The 14,984-nt window shown below is 43.1% G+C and overlaps 1 protein-coding gene across 6 annotated transcripts in view; it reads left to right on the top strand.

Moving 5' to 3' along the window:
* Window positions 1-14,984, top strand: part of Wdfy2 (WD repeat and FYVE domain containing 2) — a 129,646-nt gene that overhangs the window by 33,371 nt on the left and 81,291 nt on the right. Inside the window, exon 1 of one of the 6 annotated variants that reach the window (XM_021181669.2) lies at window positions 2,318-2,339. The exons of 4 other annotated variants lie outside the window; for them this stretch is intronic. In XM_021181669.2, coding sequence (XP_021037328.1) covers window positions 2,335-2,339 — 5 coding nt within the window. In that variant the 5' untranslated portion in view covers window positions 2,318-2,334. Of the gene's footprint in view, window positions 1-2,317; window positions 2,340-14,043; window positions 14,208-14,984 lie in introns of those variants that run through there. One more of the 6 variants, XM_029468829.1, reaches the window with a different exon arrangement.

Genomic DNA, 14,984 nt, shown 5'->3' on the forward strand with positions numbered 1-14,984 from the left:
TCTCTCTCTCTCTCTCTCTCTCTCTCTCTCTCTCTCTCTTTCTTTCTTTCTTTCTTTCTTGTTTTATGAGGCAGGGTTTCTCTGTGTAGCCCTGGCTGTCCTGGAACTCACTCTGTAAACCAGGCTGGCCTCGAACTCAGAAATTCACCTGCCTCTGCCTCCCTGGCTGGCTGGCTGGCTGGCTGGCTCTCTCTCTCTCTCTCTCTCTCTCTCTCTCTCTCTCTCTCTCTCTCTTTCTTTCTTTCTTTCTTTAGGTCAGGCTGCCTATTTCAATTAGCAACCAACACTTTGCCCCAAGACACTCCCACAGGCCAGTTTGATGGAAGCAGTTTTCAGCTGAGGCCCCCTTTTCCCAGGTGTGTCAAGTTGACAATCAAGATTAGTATCTTGAGTCATAAACTCACTCATTCAAAACTGAAGATATAGCTACCGTAGATTATTATCTTGATCAAACAGAACAGTTTAGAGTATGAAGTGTGTGTGGGTGTGTGCAGGTGTGCTCGTCTCTTCAGGTATGTCTGGAAGCCAGACGTCAGGATGTTCGCCTCAGTTGTTTATTTTGAGGCAGGATCTCCGAGCCTCACTGTAAGTGCTGATCCATCCCTCTGCTCACAGCCTTCAGGACTTTCTTTCAAATTTCAGTGTAAGCGCAGGTGTTTCTTCTCTTTCTCTTAACTGTAGAACTTATCTTAGCGTGTACAGACCATTTATGTTGACCTTGCTAACTTCGGAGTGAAGAATTTCAATCTGATAAGATCAAGTTTAAGTTCTGCTTTTCCCCCATTACTTATTAGTTATTCCGTTTGTCATTTTTTGTTACATTTGTAATTTGTTAATTCACCCGCTGGCTGTGTTTTCTGAAATCAAAGTCACATAATGCTGTGTCTCTTTAAAGCGAATGCTGATTAAAAGACTCAGACAGCTGAGCATGGGGGCGCCTGACTCTAATTCCAGGGCTTGGAGAGCTGAAGCAAAAGAATTTTTAACTTGAAACTTGTCTCAGATAGATAGGTAGGTAGGTAGATAGATAGATAGATAGATAGATAGATAGATAGATAGATAGATAGATAGAAAAATAAGTAAATAAATGGAGAGGCTGAGAGTTCCAGCCCCTTTTCTTCTTTCTTTCCATTGTGGAATGACTTGGAAGGTTAGAGGAGGCTGCTTGACTTTGACCTTGGACTTCCTGTACTCTAGAAATGAAAGCCATTGTATTTGCATTCATTATAGCACCTGTCTGTGGTCCTCTGGATGCAGTAGCAGAAGGCTCTCAGAGACCCACATGTGTTTGAGCAGCTGATTCTACCAGTCCGGTCTTCTCACTGTGTAACTTCTTATTTTCTGCTGGTTTCCTGTGTACTCAAGATTGGGTCTCCAATGGCAGCAGGTCAAGGTTTCTGCACTAGCAAGCCTGCACCCTATTGCCACTGTTCTTTGGGGAACAGTTCTGCATTTACCTTCAAATATTATATCCTGTTGCTGGTTTTCAACTTTTCTCCAAGTGATTGCAGTATCTTTTTGGATCACAGAGAATTCATATTTTAAAAATGTTTTTTACAGTTACCCTAATTGTTCAGATTTTCCCACTCCTCCTATGTGGTGTGCTAGATCCTCTGTTGACTCTTCTGCCCACTGAGTGGTAGTTGGTTCATTTTTAGTTGATTGCATTGCCAGAGATTGCTTAGGTCAGGATTAGCTCTCTTCCAGGCACAAACAGTGAAAACAGTTACAAGTTTCCTTTTTTTTTTTCCCCTGGGGGGGGTGGGGGGGTAGGAAGGTAGTGGGGTGGCAGTTTAGAATTCTAATAATTTGTATGGGATAGGGTTGGGGCCCACAAGGAGTGGGAGACAGCTGCAGGGTAGAGTGGACCTTTGTTCAGAAACAGTGTTCTTTTGTGTCCCCTTGGCCCTTGGAGGCATGCTGGGGCCTGGCCTTGGCCTCTAGGCAGAAGTGCCTCCGCAGCTGGTTTCTCCTGCCTTCCCATAGGAAGGCTCTGCAGGGTCCACTGTGGTGGAGTTGGGTCCTCTGCAGATAGCGGAGTGGTGGAGAGTTTACGTTTGATCTCAATGGCCATTGTGCTCCTATCCTAGTTTTGCTTATAATTGTGTAATATGGACCTTCTGTTGACCCTGTCAGCAATGTTTCCTCACACGTATGAAAATTTGAAATTTTCAATGGCTTCAAGCACTTAGAAGGATGTCTGGCTCTCATATTTGATCAATGGGAGAAATTTTGCTGTCAGTTCTGACTGCTGAGTGAACCCCATCCTTTCTTAATCTTTTTTTCTTTTAACAAAATTCCATTTTCTGTGTGTGTTTGCGCACATTTTAATGAATGAGGTAAGTAAAAGATCTATAATTATATAACTTATTAAATTCACATTCCTCCCATTATTTTTAGTATGTTTTCAGTATGCTTGCTAGTTGGATTTACATCTGGGCTTTTAAAAAGATCAGTTTATCATGGCAGGAGAAGCCATGAGTTAATAGCATGGGAGTGGAGATGGGCCACTTGAGGTGTAGATCCTTCAGGCTACCTTTTAATTCCTAAGAGGTTAGATAGATTAGTTATCTCCCTGTGCCATTTATCATCTTTAAAAGGGGCATAGTGATAATACCAGTTTTATAGGGCTCTAATAAAGATTAAAACAGGAAGTTCTTTTAAAGTAATTAAAACTATGCTTGACTCAGTATAAGGGCTTAATAAAGTTTCCTATTATATTTTGGCACACACCTTTAATCCCAGAGGCAGATGGATCTCTGTGAGTTTGAAGCTAGCCTGGTCTACATATTGAGTTTTGGGTTATCAAGGGCTATACAGAGAAACCCTGTCTTGAAATACAAAACAAAACAAAATTTACTAGCCTATTCGGCACAGACTTTCTGTTTTAGGTATAGCTTGCAGAACTAAAGGATGTAGATTCTTCTGTTTCATGATTGTCTGTCCTATTCATTTCCAATGATAACTGCTGAAAGGCTTTAATAACACCAGTGCTAGGTTTCTGTGTAGGTTTACTCCTTGCTGCAACAATACCTGGCCAAAGCAACTTAGAGAAGAAAGGTTTGTTTTGCCTCATTCTTGGAGAGGAAGTTCAATAGGCAGGAAGGATAGAAGCTGTGTTTCTGGAATTACAGGCTTGAGCTAGCAGACCCACTTTAGTATGTGCGTTTGAAGATGAGGAAACCATCTATAGCCATATTACTCTTAAATGCGTCTGACCTTCCTTGATCTTGGAAGCTAAACAAGTCTGGCCTGGTCAATACTTAGATGGGAGACTGCCTGGAGACTCTCTGTAGGCTGAGAAAGAAGAGGGAGGGAGGGAGAGTGGGAGGGAGGGAGGAAAATGAAGAAAAAAGCAACCTTCTAGCATTTTTATACTCAGGGTTTTAAAATATCAGGAATCCAGGCGAGAGTTAATTGAGCTAGTGTAAATATACAATACCTATCACACAGTGAGACTTCAATGGACTTTTTCTTTCACATATTCACTACCAAGAAACACATCCCAGGGCAAGGAAGATTTCTTTGCTAAATGATTACTTGCTGACCCACCGACTTGGATTAAATGACTCTCCTCCATAGTGAGTAAAAGCTAGAGGGACAGCGGGGTTCAGAGATCTGACCCCAGAGAGATGTTCAGAACGTTTTGAACGACAAGAGTTGACAGCCAGTGACTTAGGAAATGAGCATTGTTTTCTCTGTAAACCTTTGAAGAACAACAACCGCACAGCCACATGACAACCTAGGCTTTTATGTTCTGCTGCACCCACAGGTGTAGGTTAGGATGTGGGTACTGGGTGCCCAGGAGCTTTCCCGCTGTGCCTTCTCAGCACTAAACATGTCACGTGCTTCTGTTTTTCCTGTTTGTCCTACTGGTCTGATTTTTCTCTTCTCTCAGTATTAAACAGCTTCAGAAACAGTTGTGGCACAGGTTGAGAATCTCCAAAATCTGAAATTGGCCATCCTCTAGGTTAGGACATTTGAGAACCAACATAAAGTCTACAAGTGGAGAACTCCATCTCTGACCTCCCGTGTTGAGTCACGGCCAAGATGCAGGTGCACCGAGGCAGCAGAGAACATAGCGAGGCTGTCTGTAGACTTGAGTCATGGCCTGAGCTGTTTACTTATATATGCACAGGCATTCTAAAATATAAAACACTCTGGGCCTAAGCATTTCTTTCTTTTCTTTTAAAACAGATTTTTATATAGCCCAGGCTAACCTCAAATTCACTATTAAGCTAGAGGTGGCTTTGAATCTTCTGATTTCTTGCCTCTATTTCCCAAGTGTTGGCATGTTGGCAAGCTGTGGCAAGCCACACCTTGTTTTATGTGATGCTCAAAATCAAACCTTAGGGCTTCATTTGTGCAAGCAAATCTGGCAACTGGATTTTACTCCCAGTATTCTGTCTGGTAAGAGACTTCCAGTCTCTAAGCGAGAATGTAAACAGGATCTCCATCCTAGAATCCTGGATTAAATGATGTAAAGAAGGGAAGCACCCTGGGTCCTAAATGACAGCTGCTCAGCGTACTGTCACCCTTTTGTTTTGATTTGTTTTCTAGTTCATTATTTAACTGTTTTTGCTAGTAGCATACTGTGGTTTGGAGTGTTCGCCAAGGGCAGTGTGTGATCGCCAGTCTGTAGTGCTACTAGGAGGTGGGCTCTAGGAGGAACACTAGACAGTGAAGAGTTCCATGGGGCCTTTTTTAATTTTTATTTATTTATTTATTTATTTATTTATTTATTTATTTATTTATTTTTGGTTCTTGGCCTCAAGAGACAAACAGAGCCAGGTGGTGGTGGCACATGCCTGCACTTGGGAGGCAGAGGCAGGCAGATTTCTAAGTTTGAGGCCAGCCTGGTCTACAGAGCGAGTTCCAGGATAGTCAGGACTACACAGAGAAACCCTGTCTCGAAAAACCAAAAAATGAGAGAGAGAGAGAGAGAGCGAGCGCACAAACAAACAGGTTGTCTCTGCCACAGACTTCCGTTTACTGTGTACTGTGCCTCTAGTGGCCAAGCAACCATGGATGGAAACTGTACTCAGGTCAGCCTTTAAGCGGATTATCTCAAATATTTAATCTCAGACAGAGGAGAGGTGGCAGCTTTGACCACATCTCCACTCTTCATTCTCTTCCTGCATCTGGGTGGCACGGACCGACTCCCTCCTTCAACTATGGAAGTGCCTCGCATATATTCTCATCAGAGAGAGCCAATTTTGTCCTTTACTGGGTCACATCCATGCATGGATATTCACACACTCTGACTTATAAATATGTTTTATACTAAAAAGTTCCCTCCTTTATACAAGTTATTTTGCCCACTGTTAACAGGCCTGTTTCTACCAGAGGCAACTAGGAAGGAACGGACCTTGGCCTGTTTTGGAAGGGTAGAAACCAGCTAGTACCTGTGCCTTGTGCTAAGGAAGGTTTTTAAACATGAAAAGCAAAATCTGAAAGGATTCAAAAGACTTTGTAAAGTGAATTTGTGTGGTGTAGACAGGAAGAAGAGAAGGGTAGGGAGGTGGGCCTCATTCTAGATTCTTTTCATTTGCAGAGAATATTTGTCCTTGGATCTGGAGCCATGAAAGACATTTGTGGGCTTGGCCTCCAGCTATTGGCTGCCACCCCTTTGTGGTCACATGAGCCTTTCACAGTAGTCACCTAAGACCGTTGGAAACTACAGATACTTACATTATGATTCATAACAGCAAAATTACAGTTATAAAGTAGCAATGAAAATAACATTATGGTTGAGGTCATCACAACATGAGGAACTGTGTTAAAAGGGATACAATATTAGGAAGGATGAGAACCAGCAGCCTAGACAGGGCAGATTGCAGTTCACAAAGAGACCTACATAAACATGGTCAATCTGATTTTTGGAAAAAGAGCAAGCGCAGCTCATGGAGAAAGTATATTCTTTAAAACAGGAGGAACGGTTGGATATCCACCTGTGAGACAGTGACTTCAATAGACCTCTCTCCACATACAGAAATGAACACGAAGCAAATAATAGATTCAAATGTGAAACTTCTAGAGGAAACACAGGCCAAAATATTTGTGATTGGAACTCAATGCCTGAGATCCCAGCCCTCCAGGAGGCTGAGGCAAAAAACCTTGTGTTTGAGCTTGCCTGGACTATGAAGAATTCAAGGCTAACCAAGTCTGCCTCAAAAGAACAAGGGCTAGAGTTTCAGTTAGGTGGGTAAAAACCCACCTAGCTTGTGCATAGCTCTGCTGTGTTGATGACTTACAAAATACCCGATCAAAGGAATGGAAGGAAGAGAGGGAGGGAAGGAGGGAGAGAAGAAGGGAGGGAAGGAGGGAGGAAGGGAGGGCAGGAAGGGCACGTGAGTTTCTTTTGGCCCAGTGTGAAGGTGTAGCCTTTTATGATGGAGAAGGAATATATGCAGGAGGGTGCAGTGACTTGACCGTATGTGTCCACACATAGTCAGGAAGGGAAGCACAGAGGAATGCTGGGACTCTGCTCACTTTCTTCTTTTTATTCAATCCAGGATCTCATCCTTGGGGTGGTGCTGCCCACAGGCACTGTGCTTCTTTGAATCTCCCCCCGTAGACACACCTAGAGACGTGTTTCCACAGCATTTCTAAATCCTGTCAAATGCATACTCAGTACCAACATCACACCTGGGTTGCATTGCTAGCACTGCGCACAAGGGTGCAGACATGTACACACATTCACACATTGTCAGAATTTCCATCTTATGAAGACATCTGCTCAGGTTGTTTTTCTATTTGTTAAAGTTGAAAAAGTCCCCACAGTAAGGTGAGTATTGAAATTGATGGTGCACACCTTTAATCCCAGCAGGCAGTGGCAGGCAGATTTCTGAGTTCGAGGCCAGCCTGGTCTACAAAGTGAGTTCCAGGACAGCCAGGGCTATACAGAGAAACCCTGTCTCAAACCCCACCCCACCCCCCAAAAAAGAAGAAATTGACTAGCTGAGAGGATGGAGGAGGCTAAGGAGGACAAGCTGCTTCAGCAGATGCCAGTGTGCACATTCTCTAAGGAATGATGAATTAGGGCAGCAATAGCAAAACTAGTTTATGCAGGTTTTCTAGTGTGCCGGGACACACACAGAGAGAACAACGCAATCAAGATTTTCATTTAAAAAATTTAATTTGTGTAAGTTTTAAAATTGTAAGGTCATATTTCATAGCTGTTTAAAATAATTAAATGAAAGTACTAACAAATTATAAGTTCTTATTTGAAATATTTTTTACTTGGCAAATAAAATAGTGATGGCATTCTGTGTAACTCACCCTATTAGCTGTTTCTGTTGTTCTTCCCGATGTGTGAGACTAAAGACTGACATCTGCTAAGTAAGAGAACTAAGAGCAGTTTAGCAGAGTCCAGGGCTGTTGGGAGCTGGATGTGGAGGGCAGGAGCAGCCGACAGAGGGGAGATGCTGGAACTGTACTTGATCCTGTGAACAGTGAATGACTGTGGTAATGAGGTTATTTCAGTGGCTTGGTGAACAGAGAATGACTGTGGTAATGAGGTTATTTCAGCGGCTTGTTGCAGAGGGTCAGAGAAGGGAGAAACAGGAGCTAGGCGTCTAGCTAGGAGTAGCTCACACAGCAATGAGTGAAAAATAAGGCAGTGAAGATAGCCCGCAGGATCGATCTCAGATTAAGCATAGAGGCAGAATTAACAGGTTAGTAATTTATTGGATGGTAAAGACTTATTATTTAAATTATTCTCTGACTTTAATTTTTGGTTAATTAAATATGCTTGGGTAAACGACTTGGGTAAGTCAAAACTTAGCAATGGATTGAAATAACTGGAGTGATTGAGCTTTTGTGCTGTGAAGTCTTTCAGGACAAAGAGAAACTCATTAAAGTGCTGTCGGAGGGCTAATCCATCTTCACACCCTAAGACCCCACTCATGAAAAGCTATGCCGGGTGACTCAAAAGATGCAGATTTCATTCATTGTACACACAGCGCCCCTTGGGACAGTGCTGGCGAGCAATAATGCTGGTGACTGCTAAGCTGCTCTCACTTTCATCTCCACGGGCTTTCTTGCCATACTGGTGCATATTGCGTAGAGCAGGGATTTTCCCAGCAAGCCTGCATTATACAGTGGTCTCAAGTGTCTCTGGATTGTGTGGATTCTCAACTTTCACTCTAGAGTCTTAGGCATTCAAATCTTTTCTCAATTTAGTGAATTCTTGAGAGTTTTAGGAAATTAAGTTGTAGCCGTTCCTTTGCGCCCCACCCCCACCCCAAGAAGCATAGATTCACTAATAAATGAAGGCTCTGTTTCTCCAGCTTCTTGGTACATTTAGTCAGTTTACTTTTATGCTTTTCAGTAAGTAAAACTTGAAACCAAGGAGATCAACAGTTCTTTCTACTGATAGTTCTTTCTCCAGCCAACAGATAGTGGCATTTTACTGTCGCAGGTCCATCTCCATTTCTTTGTATCGTGCATTTGACACATCGGGGAATAGTGATGAATAAAAACTTTGGAAGTTACAGGAAAGGTTTGGTGTGAAGGAAAGCTAAGGTGATTTGACTCTGAGGTTGTTAAATTCATAAATATGCATTAGCATAAAAATCCACAGCAAGACTGATTGTGGGAAGACGATATCGGTATGTCTTGGTCTGCCTGTCTGGCTTCCTTCCTTCCTGTTTACCTCTACCCCACCTCCTTCTTTGAAGAAATAGTCTCACTGAGTAGCCCTGGCTGTCCTGGAACTGTGTTGAGGAGGCTGTCCTTGAATTTACAGAGATCCTCCTGCTTCTGCCTCCCAAGTGCTGAGATTAAAGGCGTGCTGTTCAATGCCTTTTCCCTGTGGTTTTTCAGGATAGCAAGAGTTTTGTTTGTTGTTTCAACCATTCATTCTAACTCATGACTTCATATCAAACATTATCATGAAGGGCAGGGGCCACTCTTGTATGCTTACTTGACTAGAGTAAAGCTGGAGTTATTTATTGTCATTGAATTTCTTGGTTTATGCTTCCTTTGTACAGATCATCAGTTTTGCATTAAATTTTATCAGAAATACTAGTTTTAGTTACTCTAAGAAATACTTATGGGCTGGAGAGATGGCTCAGCCGGTAAGAGCACTGACTGCTCTTCCAAAGGTCCTGAGTTTAAATCCCAGCAACCACATGGTGGCTCACAACCATCCATAATGAGATCTGACGCCCTCTTCTGGTGTGTCTGAAGATAGCTACAGTGTACTTAGATATAATAATAAATAAATCTTAAAAAAATACTACAAAAGAAAAAAAGAGAGAAATACTTACTTAAATGTGTTCAGGTGCTTCTAGAGGGCAGAAGTGGGTGGCAGGCAGACCCTAGGGGCTGGAGTTAACAGGTTTTTGTGAGTCATGTGACATGGGTACTGGATCTGAGGTCCTGTCCTCATAATTTAACAGCAGCAAGTGCTGTTCACTGCTAAGCCACCTCCCCAGCCTGTTGCAGTTACTTCCTTATCTAGGGCTTGAGTGACTCTACCAGAAACCCAGTGCTTGTGTCTGTCATGAAAGAGAGCAGGCACATGTTCAAAGGGATTAGATTATGTCTTGGATTATTTCATGTCACATAGTGTTTTGCAGTTGGGAGAAGTCCTTTTTCTAAGGAATTATGGACAGTGCTGTAGAAATAGACATTTTCAGTTCTCTCTGCTTCCAGGAAGCCTGTACCATGGTGCTCTGCTCTGCTGTGCTGTTTGCCACTGTCATAGAAGTATACTGAGAAGTTCTGATGTCTCTGAAAACTTACCATTTTTTTTTCTAGTGGAAGAACTTGGTATTATGTACAAATTCCTTAATATATGGGTACATATATGAGATAACTAGCAGTAACAGGTCAGAGTTTTAAAAATATAACCCATGCAAGATTTGTCACTCTGTAGAAGCACAGAGTCTGTTATCTAAGAGTAAAAGATACATTGTCTGTGAACTACTGATTAATATCAACAAAGGATATTAAGCCAACTCAAATTGCTAAGTGGATGGCACGTGCTTAGTACCACTGGAATAAATGTCCAGTCCACTACAATTTTCCTATTTATAATTTCTGTACTCCCAGAGAGGGTGTTTATACAGTCATATATAGTTGTTGATAAGAATCAAGAGCTCAGATAATCTGGAAGCAATTTATTGTGAATAAGCTCAAACATATGCAAGACCCAAATATAGTGCCATTGTCTGTACCCATTATGTAATGTCACCTGTCGTTAGTTGCAACTCGTTCACTTTGTGTAGGTTTCTTTTAGCTGGAGAAGTTCTTGGGGGCTTCTGTGAAGTTGAGGGTTCCAGTCAGCCCGGCTTTGCTTTTGTTCCTGTGTTGCCTGAGGGCAGTGTGAGAGAGGATAGTGGAAACTTTTGCAGATGATGCAATTAGATTTTGCACTGATGGCCTCTTTTTAAAGAAATCTCATTTACCTCCAGACAGGTTTCCTTTGCCAGCAGCTTTTCTCAGGGCGGGGTTTATTGTTACTCACCAGCACACCTCAAGGTCACCCTTGAGACCTCCATTAAACATCTTGAGCAGACTTTGCTGTTGCTTCTGTATTCAAACCAGTGTGCCATTAAATGGGTTCCGGGGGCCTTCAGAGTCTAACAGACGCTCTTAGGGCTAAAACTTGGAGGTAAATTATTACAAACCTTTCCATGCCTTAGGTTTGGGATCTGTGGTTGCTTACTCGTGAACACGTTGGCAGGGTTGGTTGGTTTGGTTGGTTTGGTTGGTTTTGGTTTTTAGGTGCACATTCCTCCTTTCCTGGTATTGATGGCTTCTGTCAGGTCGTCCTCTGTCACACTGCTTCAACTCACTGAGCTGTCCACATAGTTCTTTCTCTCTTGGAAGAGTGATTTGACTTTGTGTTGACTATATTTTCTTGTTTTTAAAATATGGGTTATACTAAACCTGTTATAGTAAGCCTACAGACTAGAACAATTCCTTCTTCCTCCCTATACCCCAGTTGTTACGATTGTCAAAGGCAGTGTTTGGAAATATCCCCTGTCATGACCAACCGAGGTTCAGAAACTCTTTTTGTTCCTTCTTTCTTAGGGCATCATATCTGATTCTTTCAGCCCATGTTTCAGTTGAATTTTAATGCTGCCCTGCTCTGTAGTGACCAAGTGGGTTCTGTTATCCACTCTCAGCCAGGATGGCTTTGGGCCACTCGACTTGCTGTTGTATTCTGAATGCTATGTTATTGGCAACTCTATGAAGATAGCAATTCTAAGAAGGTAGTTATTCGGCTGAGTTGTATTTAGTTAGTTTTTTTTTTAAAGACAGGATCTCTCTAGCTGGCCTGCAGTTTTGTACATAGATCAAGCTGGCTGTGGACTTACAGTGATCCTCCTGCCTCCACCTCCTGAGTGCAGGGATTACAGCTGTGTGCCATTTACTTATTTGTTTTTATTTTTTACCACACATACCCACCTGCAGTTTTAAGTGTTTGTTTTAGGTCACTTTACATAGATAACCAGCATTTTAAAGCCAGCAGCACCATTTCCTTCCAGAACATTTTCATCATCAGAAAGAATCTGAGAGCAGTTGGCTCCACGTGCAGATCTGGGGCACTGACAGCCAGGACACTCTGAGTCGATTCTCTTGCTGCTCAGTGTTCCATAAAGCTCCTCTGGAGCCTTCATTCCATGCCTGCCACTGTCCCAGGTAACAGGAATATACTGGCATGATAAAAACAGACCATTCCCCTGACTGGGTGGAGTCAGGGACAATATTGAAATATAGACCATTCCTCCCTTCATGATGTCAGAGCTTTCCCTCTGGGCGGTGCTGATAAGCACATGTGGATCTCTTAGGGCCAAGGTTTCCACTCTTTCTTTTGCTGTGGGGGCTCCTGAGAGGACAGGTGACACGGCTAACATCCAGGACTCTGCCGGTCTCTGATCCCTGTCACAGCATTCCTGCTCCTCACTGTATCAATACATTTATTTCCTCTTTATTTTTTGTTTTTGTTTTTCTTTTATATATTCACTTAACCTTTTGAAAGCAAGTCCCCGTGTTTAATACTGTATGTGGTAAAAATATCAGTATTATAACATGTAAATCCAGACATATATTTAAGAATTAAATATAAAAATTTGTAGAGTTGTCAGAGGGCTCCCTGTCTGCCAGGTGGACAGCCTTGCTGGTCAGTGCTGGCAGCTGACGCCATGTATCCTCACAGAGATTTGTACAAGGTGCAGGGTGATCCTGGAGCTTCACTTTGCCTGAGGAGCCCCAAAGGCCTCAAATGGGGGTTCTTCTTTAAAGAGAAGTAATATGCAGAAACACCACAAGCAGGAGAGCATCCCAGAAGCCAGAAGCCCAAAGCAGTGAGGGTCACACCCACCACTAAAATCAGATCCCAGCTTGCGGGAACAGACCACATAAAGGCTAGATCACAGCACAAGGGCAGTTTGTAGATGTGGTTACTGCTTACTACCATGGCTACTCAGTAAAGCCCACAAGGCTTCCTCCAGGGCCCTGACTGATATCCAGGACTCTGGCTAGAAAACCTGCTTCTGTGTTCTAGTACTTGCTTACATTAAAAGAGCACACAGTAGAAACAGGAAAAAAAAAAAATCTACTTACGATTTTGCCCAAAAACTGGGGCTAGAAAAAGTCTTAGCCTGTATCTACTTGTCCACAGCACCATTCCAGTTTACAGACAGGGTGGCAGGGAAACTTGGAAGCACTGGGCATGCTCACAGTGATCCACTTAGCAGAGCTGGACCAAGGGTTTATTCCTACTTCCATCATGGCACTTCCTGTAGGAACCCTAAACCTCATTGCATGAGTGCTGATGGGTGATAGTGCGGTTGTCTTCCTCGTGTGTGCACTTGTCATATGGGTCCCCTTATCTTCATTTTTAGGGTCTGTTTTATCCATTTAAAAGTACTTTCAAAGCTGACAACCATGCCACTTGCATGTAGTTTTTGTAACCAATGTAAACTGTTAAGCTTCTCCCAGAGCCTTTTTACCTTGGAGTAAGAGAGACATGCCTCAGGTGGTGAAAATGCCCAGGGGACGTGGCTGTCGTGTGTACACCTCCCTGGCTCCTGGGTGACTTCAAAGGCTGATAATGTTTGCTGAGCAGTAAGTAATTCTACTCAAGCCGGGGTGCCGGCCGGGCTGTAGCGCACTACACGTTTTCTTCAGCCACCAACAGATGGGGCCCGTGAGAGAGTTGCTGCATCTGAGAACATTCCGGTGTCTGTGAGTCAGCAAAGCTGTGTGTAAATCTTTTATAGTAAGTTTCTTGATTGGAAGAATTGAACTGTGTGGAAGAAGGGACCAGGGACTGAGTGGCACCCAACTTGAACTGCCTTTATGCTCTGGAAGCTTCTGGGCACCAAAAATATATTAGGCATTGATGAAGATCGGATTTAGTTTATTTGCTGTGTGAGTTGAATGTGCCGTTAGGAATGACATGGTGATCAGAAATCTACTAAGCAAAGAGAGAGCTTTCGTCTTTAATCTTTCACCTACACTTTCTCAGAATCACTGTAGTTGTCCTTTTCATTTGAAACATTTTGTATCCCTTAAACAAATTACTATAAAAACTACCAAAAGGCATTGCCTGACATCCCATTGCTTAAACTTTCCCTATTAGCAGATTGCTAGGGGGGAGGTTCCTGGCCCGTGTATTGCTGCAGTGACTAATCTATTGGAGAGGCATTCCCTAGAAATCCAGATCTACCACACACAATGGAATTTGTTCTCTACCCCTCACCCCAAGTTACTTCAGTGATACAAAAACAATTGTCCTCAGGGAAATGAGGCTCATTGCCATGGTAACTAATGAAGGTTGCTTCATTCTCAGGCACATTTTTTAAAGCCTAGATTTCAACATGGATAGACCATTTTTTCCCAGTAGCTTAGCAACCTGTGGTACAATGTTTGTTGACACCCTTAGCCCTCCTTTTTCTCCTCAGGCAAAAAAAAAAAGAGAGAGAGCTCTGAAGATAGTATTTCATTGTGTGGTTACCGTGAATTTGTCGTAGTTCTTAAGCATGTTGTTGACAGTGCCCTGACTTTCTAGATCTCAAATCAGGGCTCATTCTGTGTGCTCTTCAGTGACCTACCCTGTGGTTTTCTTCCATACCCCTTGGCTAGGTGAATAGTTGATGCTATCCCGGGGGCCTCACAGCAGCCTTCTCTTTCTTACTTACTGATCTCAGCACTGTTCAGCCCAGCTCACACCTCACAATGAATACCAGGTAGGTGGACGGCCCAGATTGAACTGTCCAAGGTAAACATTGCCTTCCATAGAAACATCACTTACTGGTGAAAGCGCCACTGCTCACAGATGCCAGCCCACAGCCAGCCAGCACCCAGGGCTGATGAAACTTCCCAACTGCTAAAAACCAACACCACCCTCCTGGTTTCATACCCTTGGCTTGCTCTATCCCTACCCCTCTTCCTCACCCTCTTGCTCTGTTAGATTGGGATTGATCAAGGCAACATGGAAATAAAAGGAAGAATAAACCAACCTCAGCAGAACAGATGAAGAGTGCCAGTCTCTCCGTGGTAGTGGGGTCTATGACTCAGGTACAGGGGCTTGCGGCTTTATAGGACAGAAGGGGGAACTTTTGTGGGGGAAGTTTTATCAGTGGATGTGTCCCTTATAGGTTCAAAGCTGAATGAGTTCAGATGTCCTGGATGTTGGCTCTCTTCTCAAGCAGGCGCTCTTATCCCTGTGTTGAGTCCTTCTCTGCTGTCTCAAGTTCCTTGTTTTAGTTATTAACCCTTCACTGGGGATCTGGAGAGGGATTGTACAAGTTAGACAGTGTTCTGCCACTCAGCAAAACCCCCAGTTATTTTACCCTCCGCCTTTTTTTTGCCTGGTATAAGTTGAAGTTTCTGGAGGTAGTAAGGGGTGGCGAGAAAGCAGGGTTTGTGTTAGTACTTGAATCACTGATAAATTTTTGTGACTGTGGATGGTTAGAATATTGTAGATCCAGAGCCAGTTATCTGGGGGCGGCTTTTTTTTTTTT

Source organism: Mus caroli, chromosome 14 (genome assembly GCF_900094665.2).
Source record: "Mus caroli chromosome 14, CAROLI_EIJ_v1.1, whole genome shotgun sequence".
Taxonomy (NCBI): domain Eukaryota; kingdom Metazoa; phylum Chordata; class Mammalia; order Rodentia; family Muridae; genus Mus; species Mus caroli.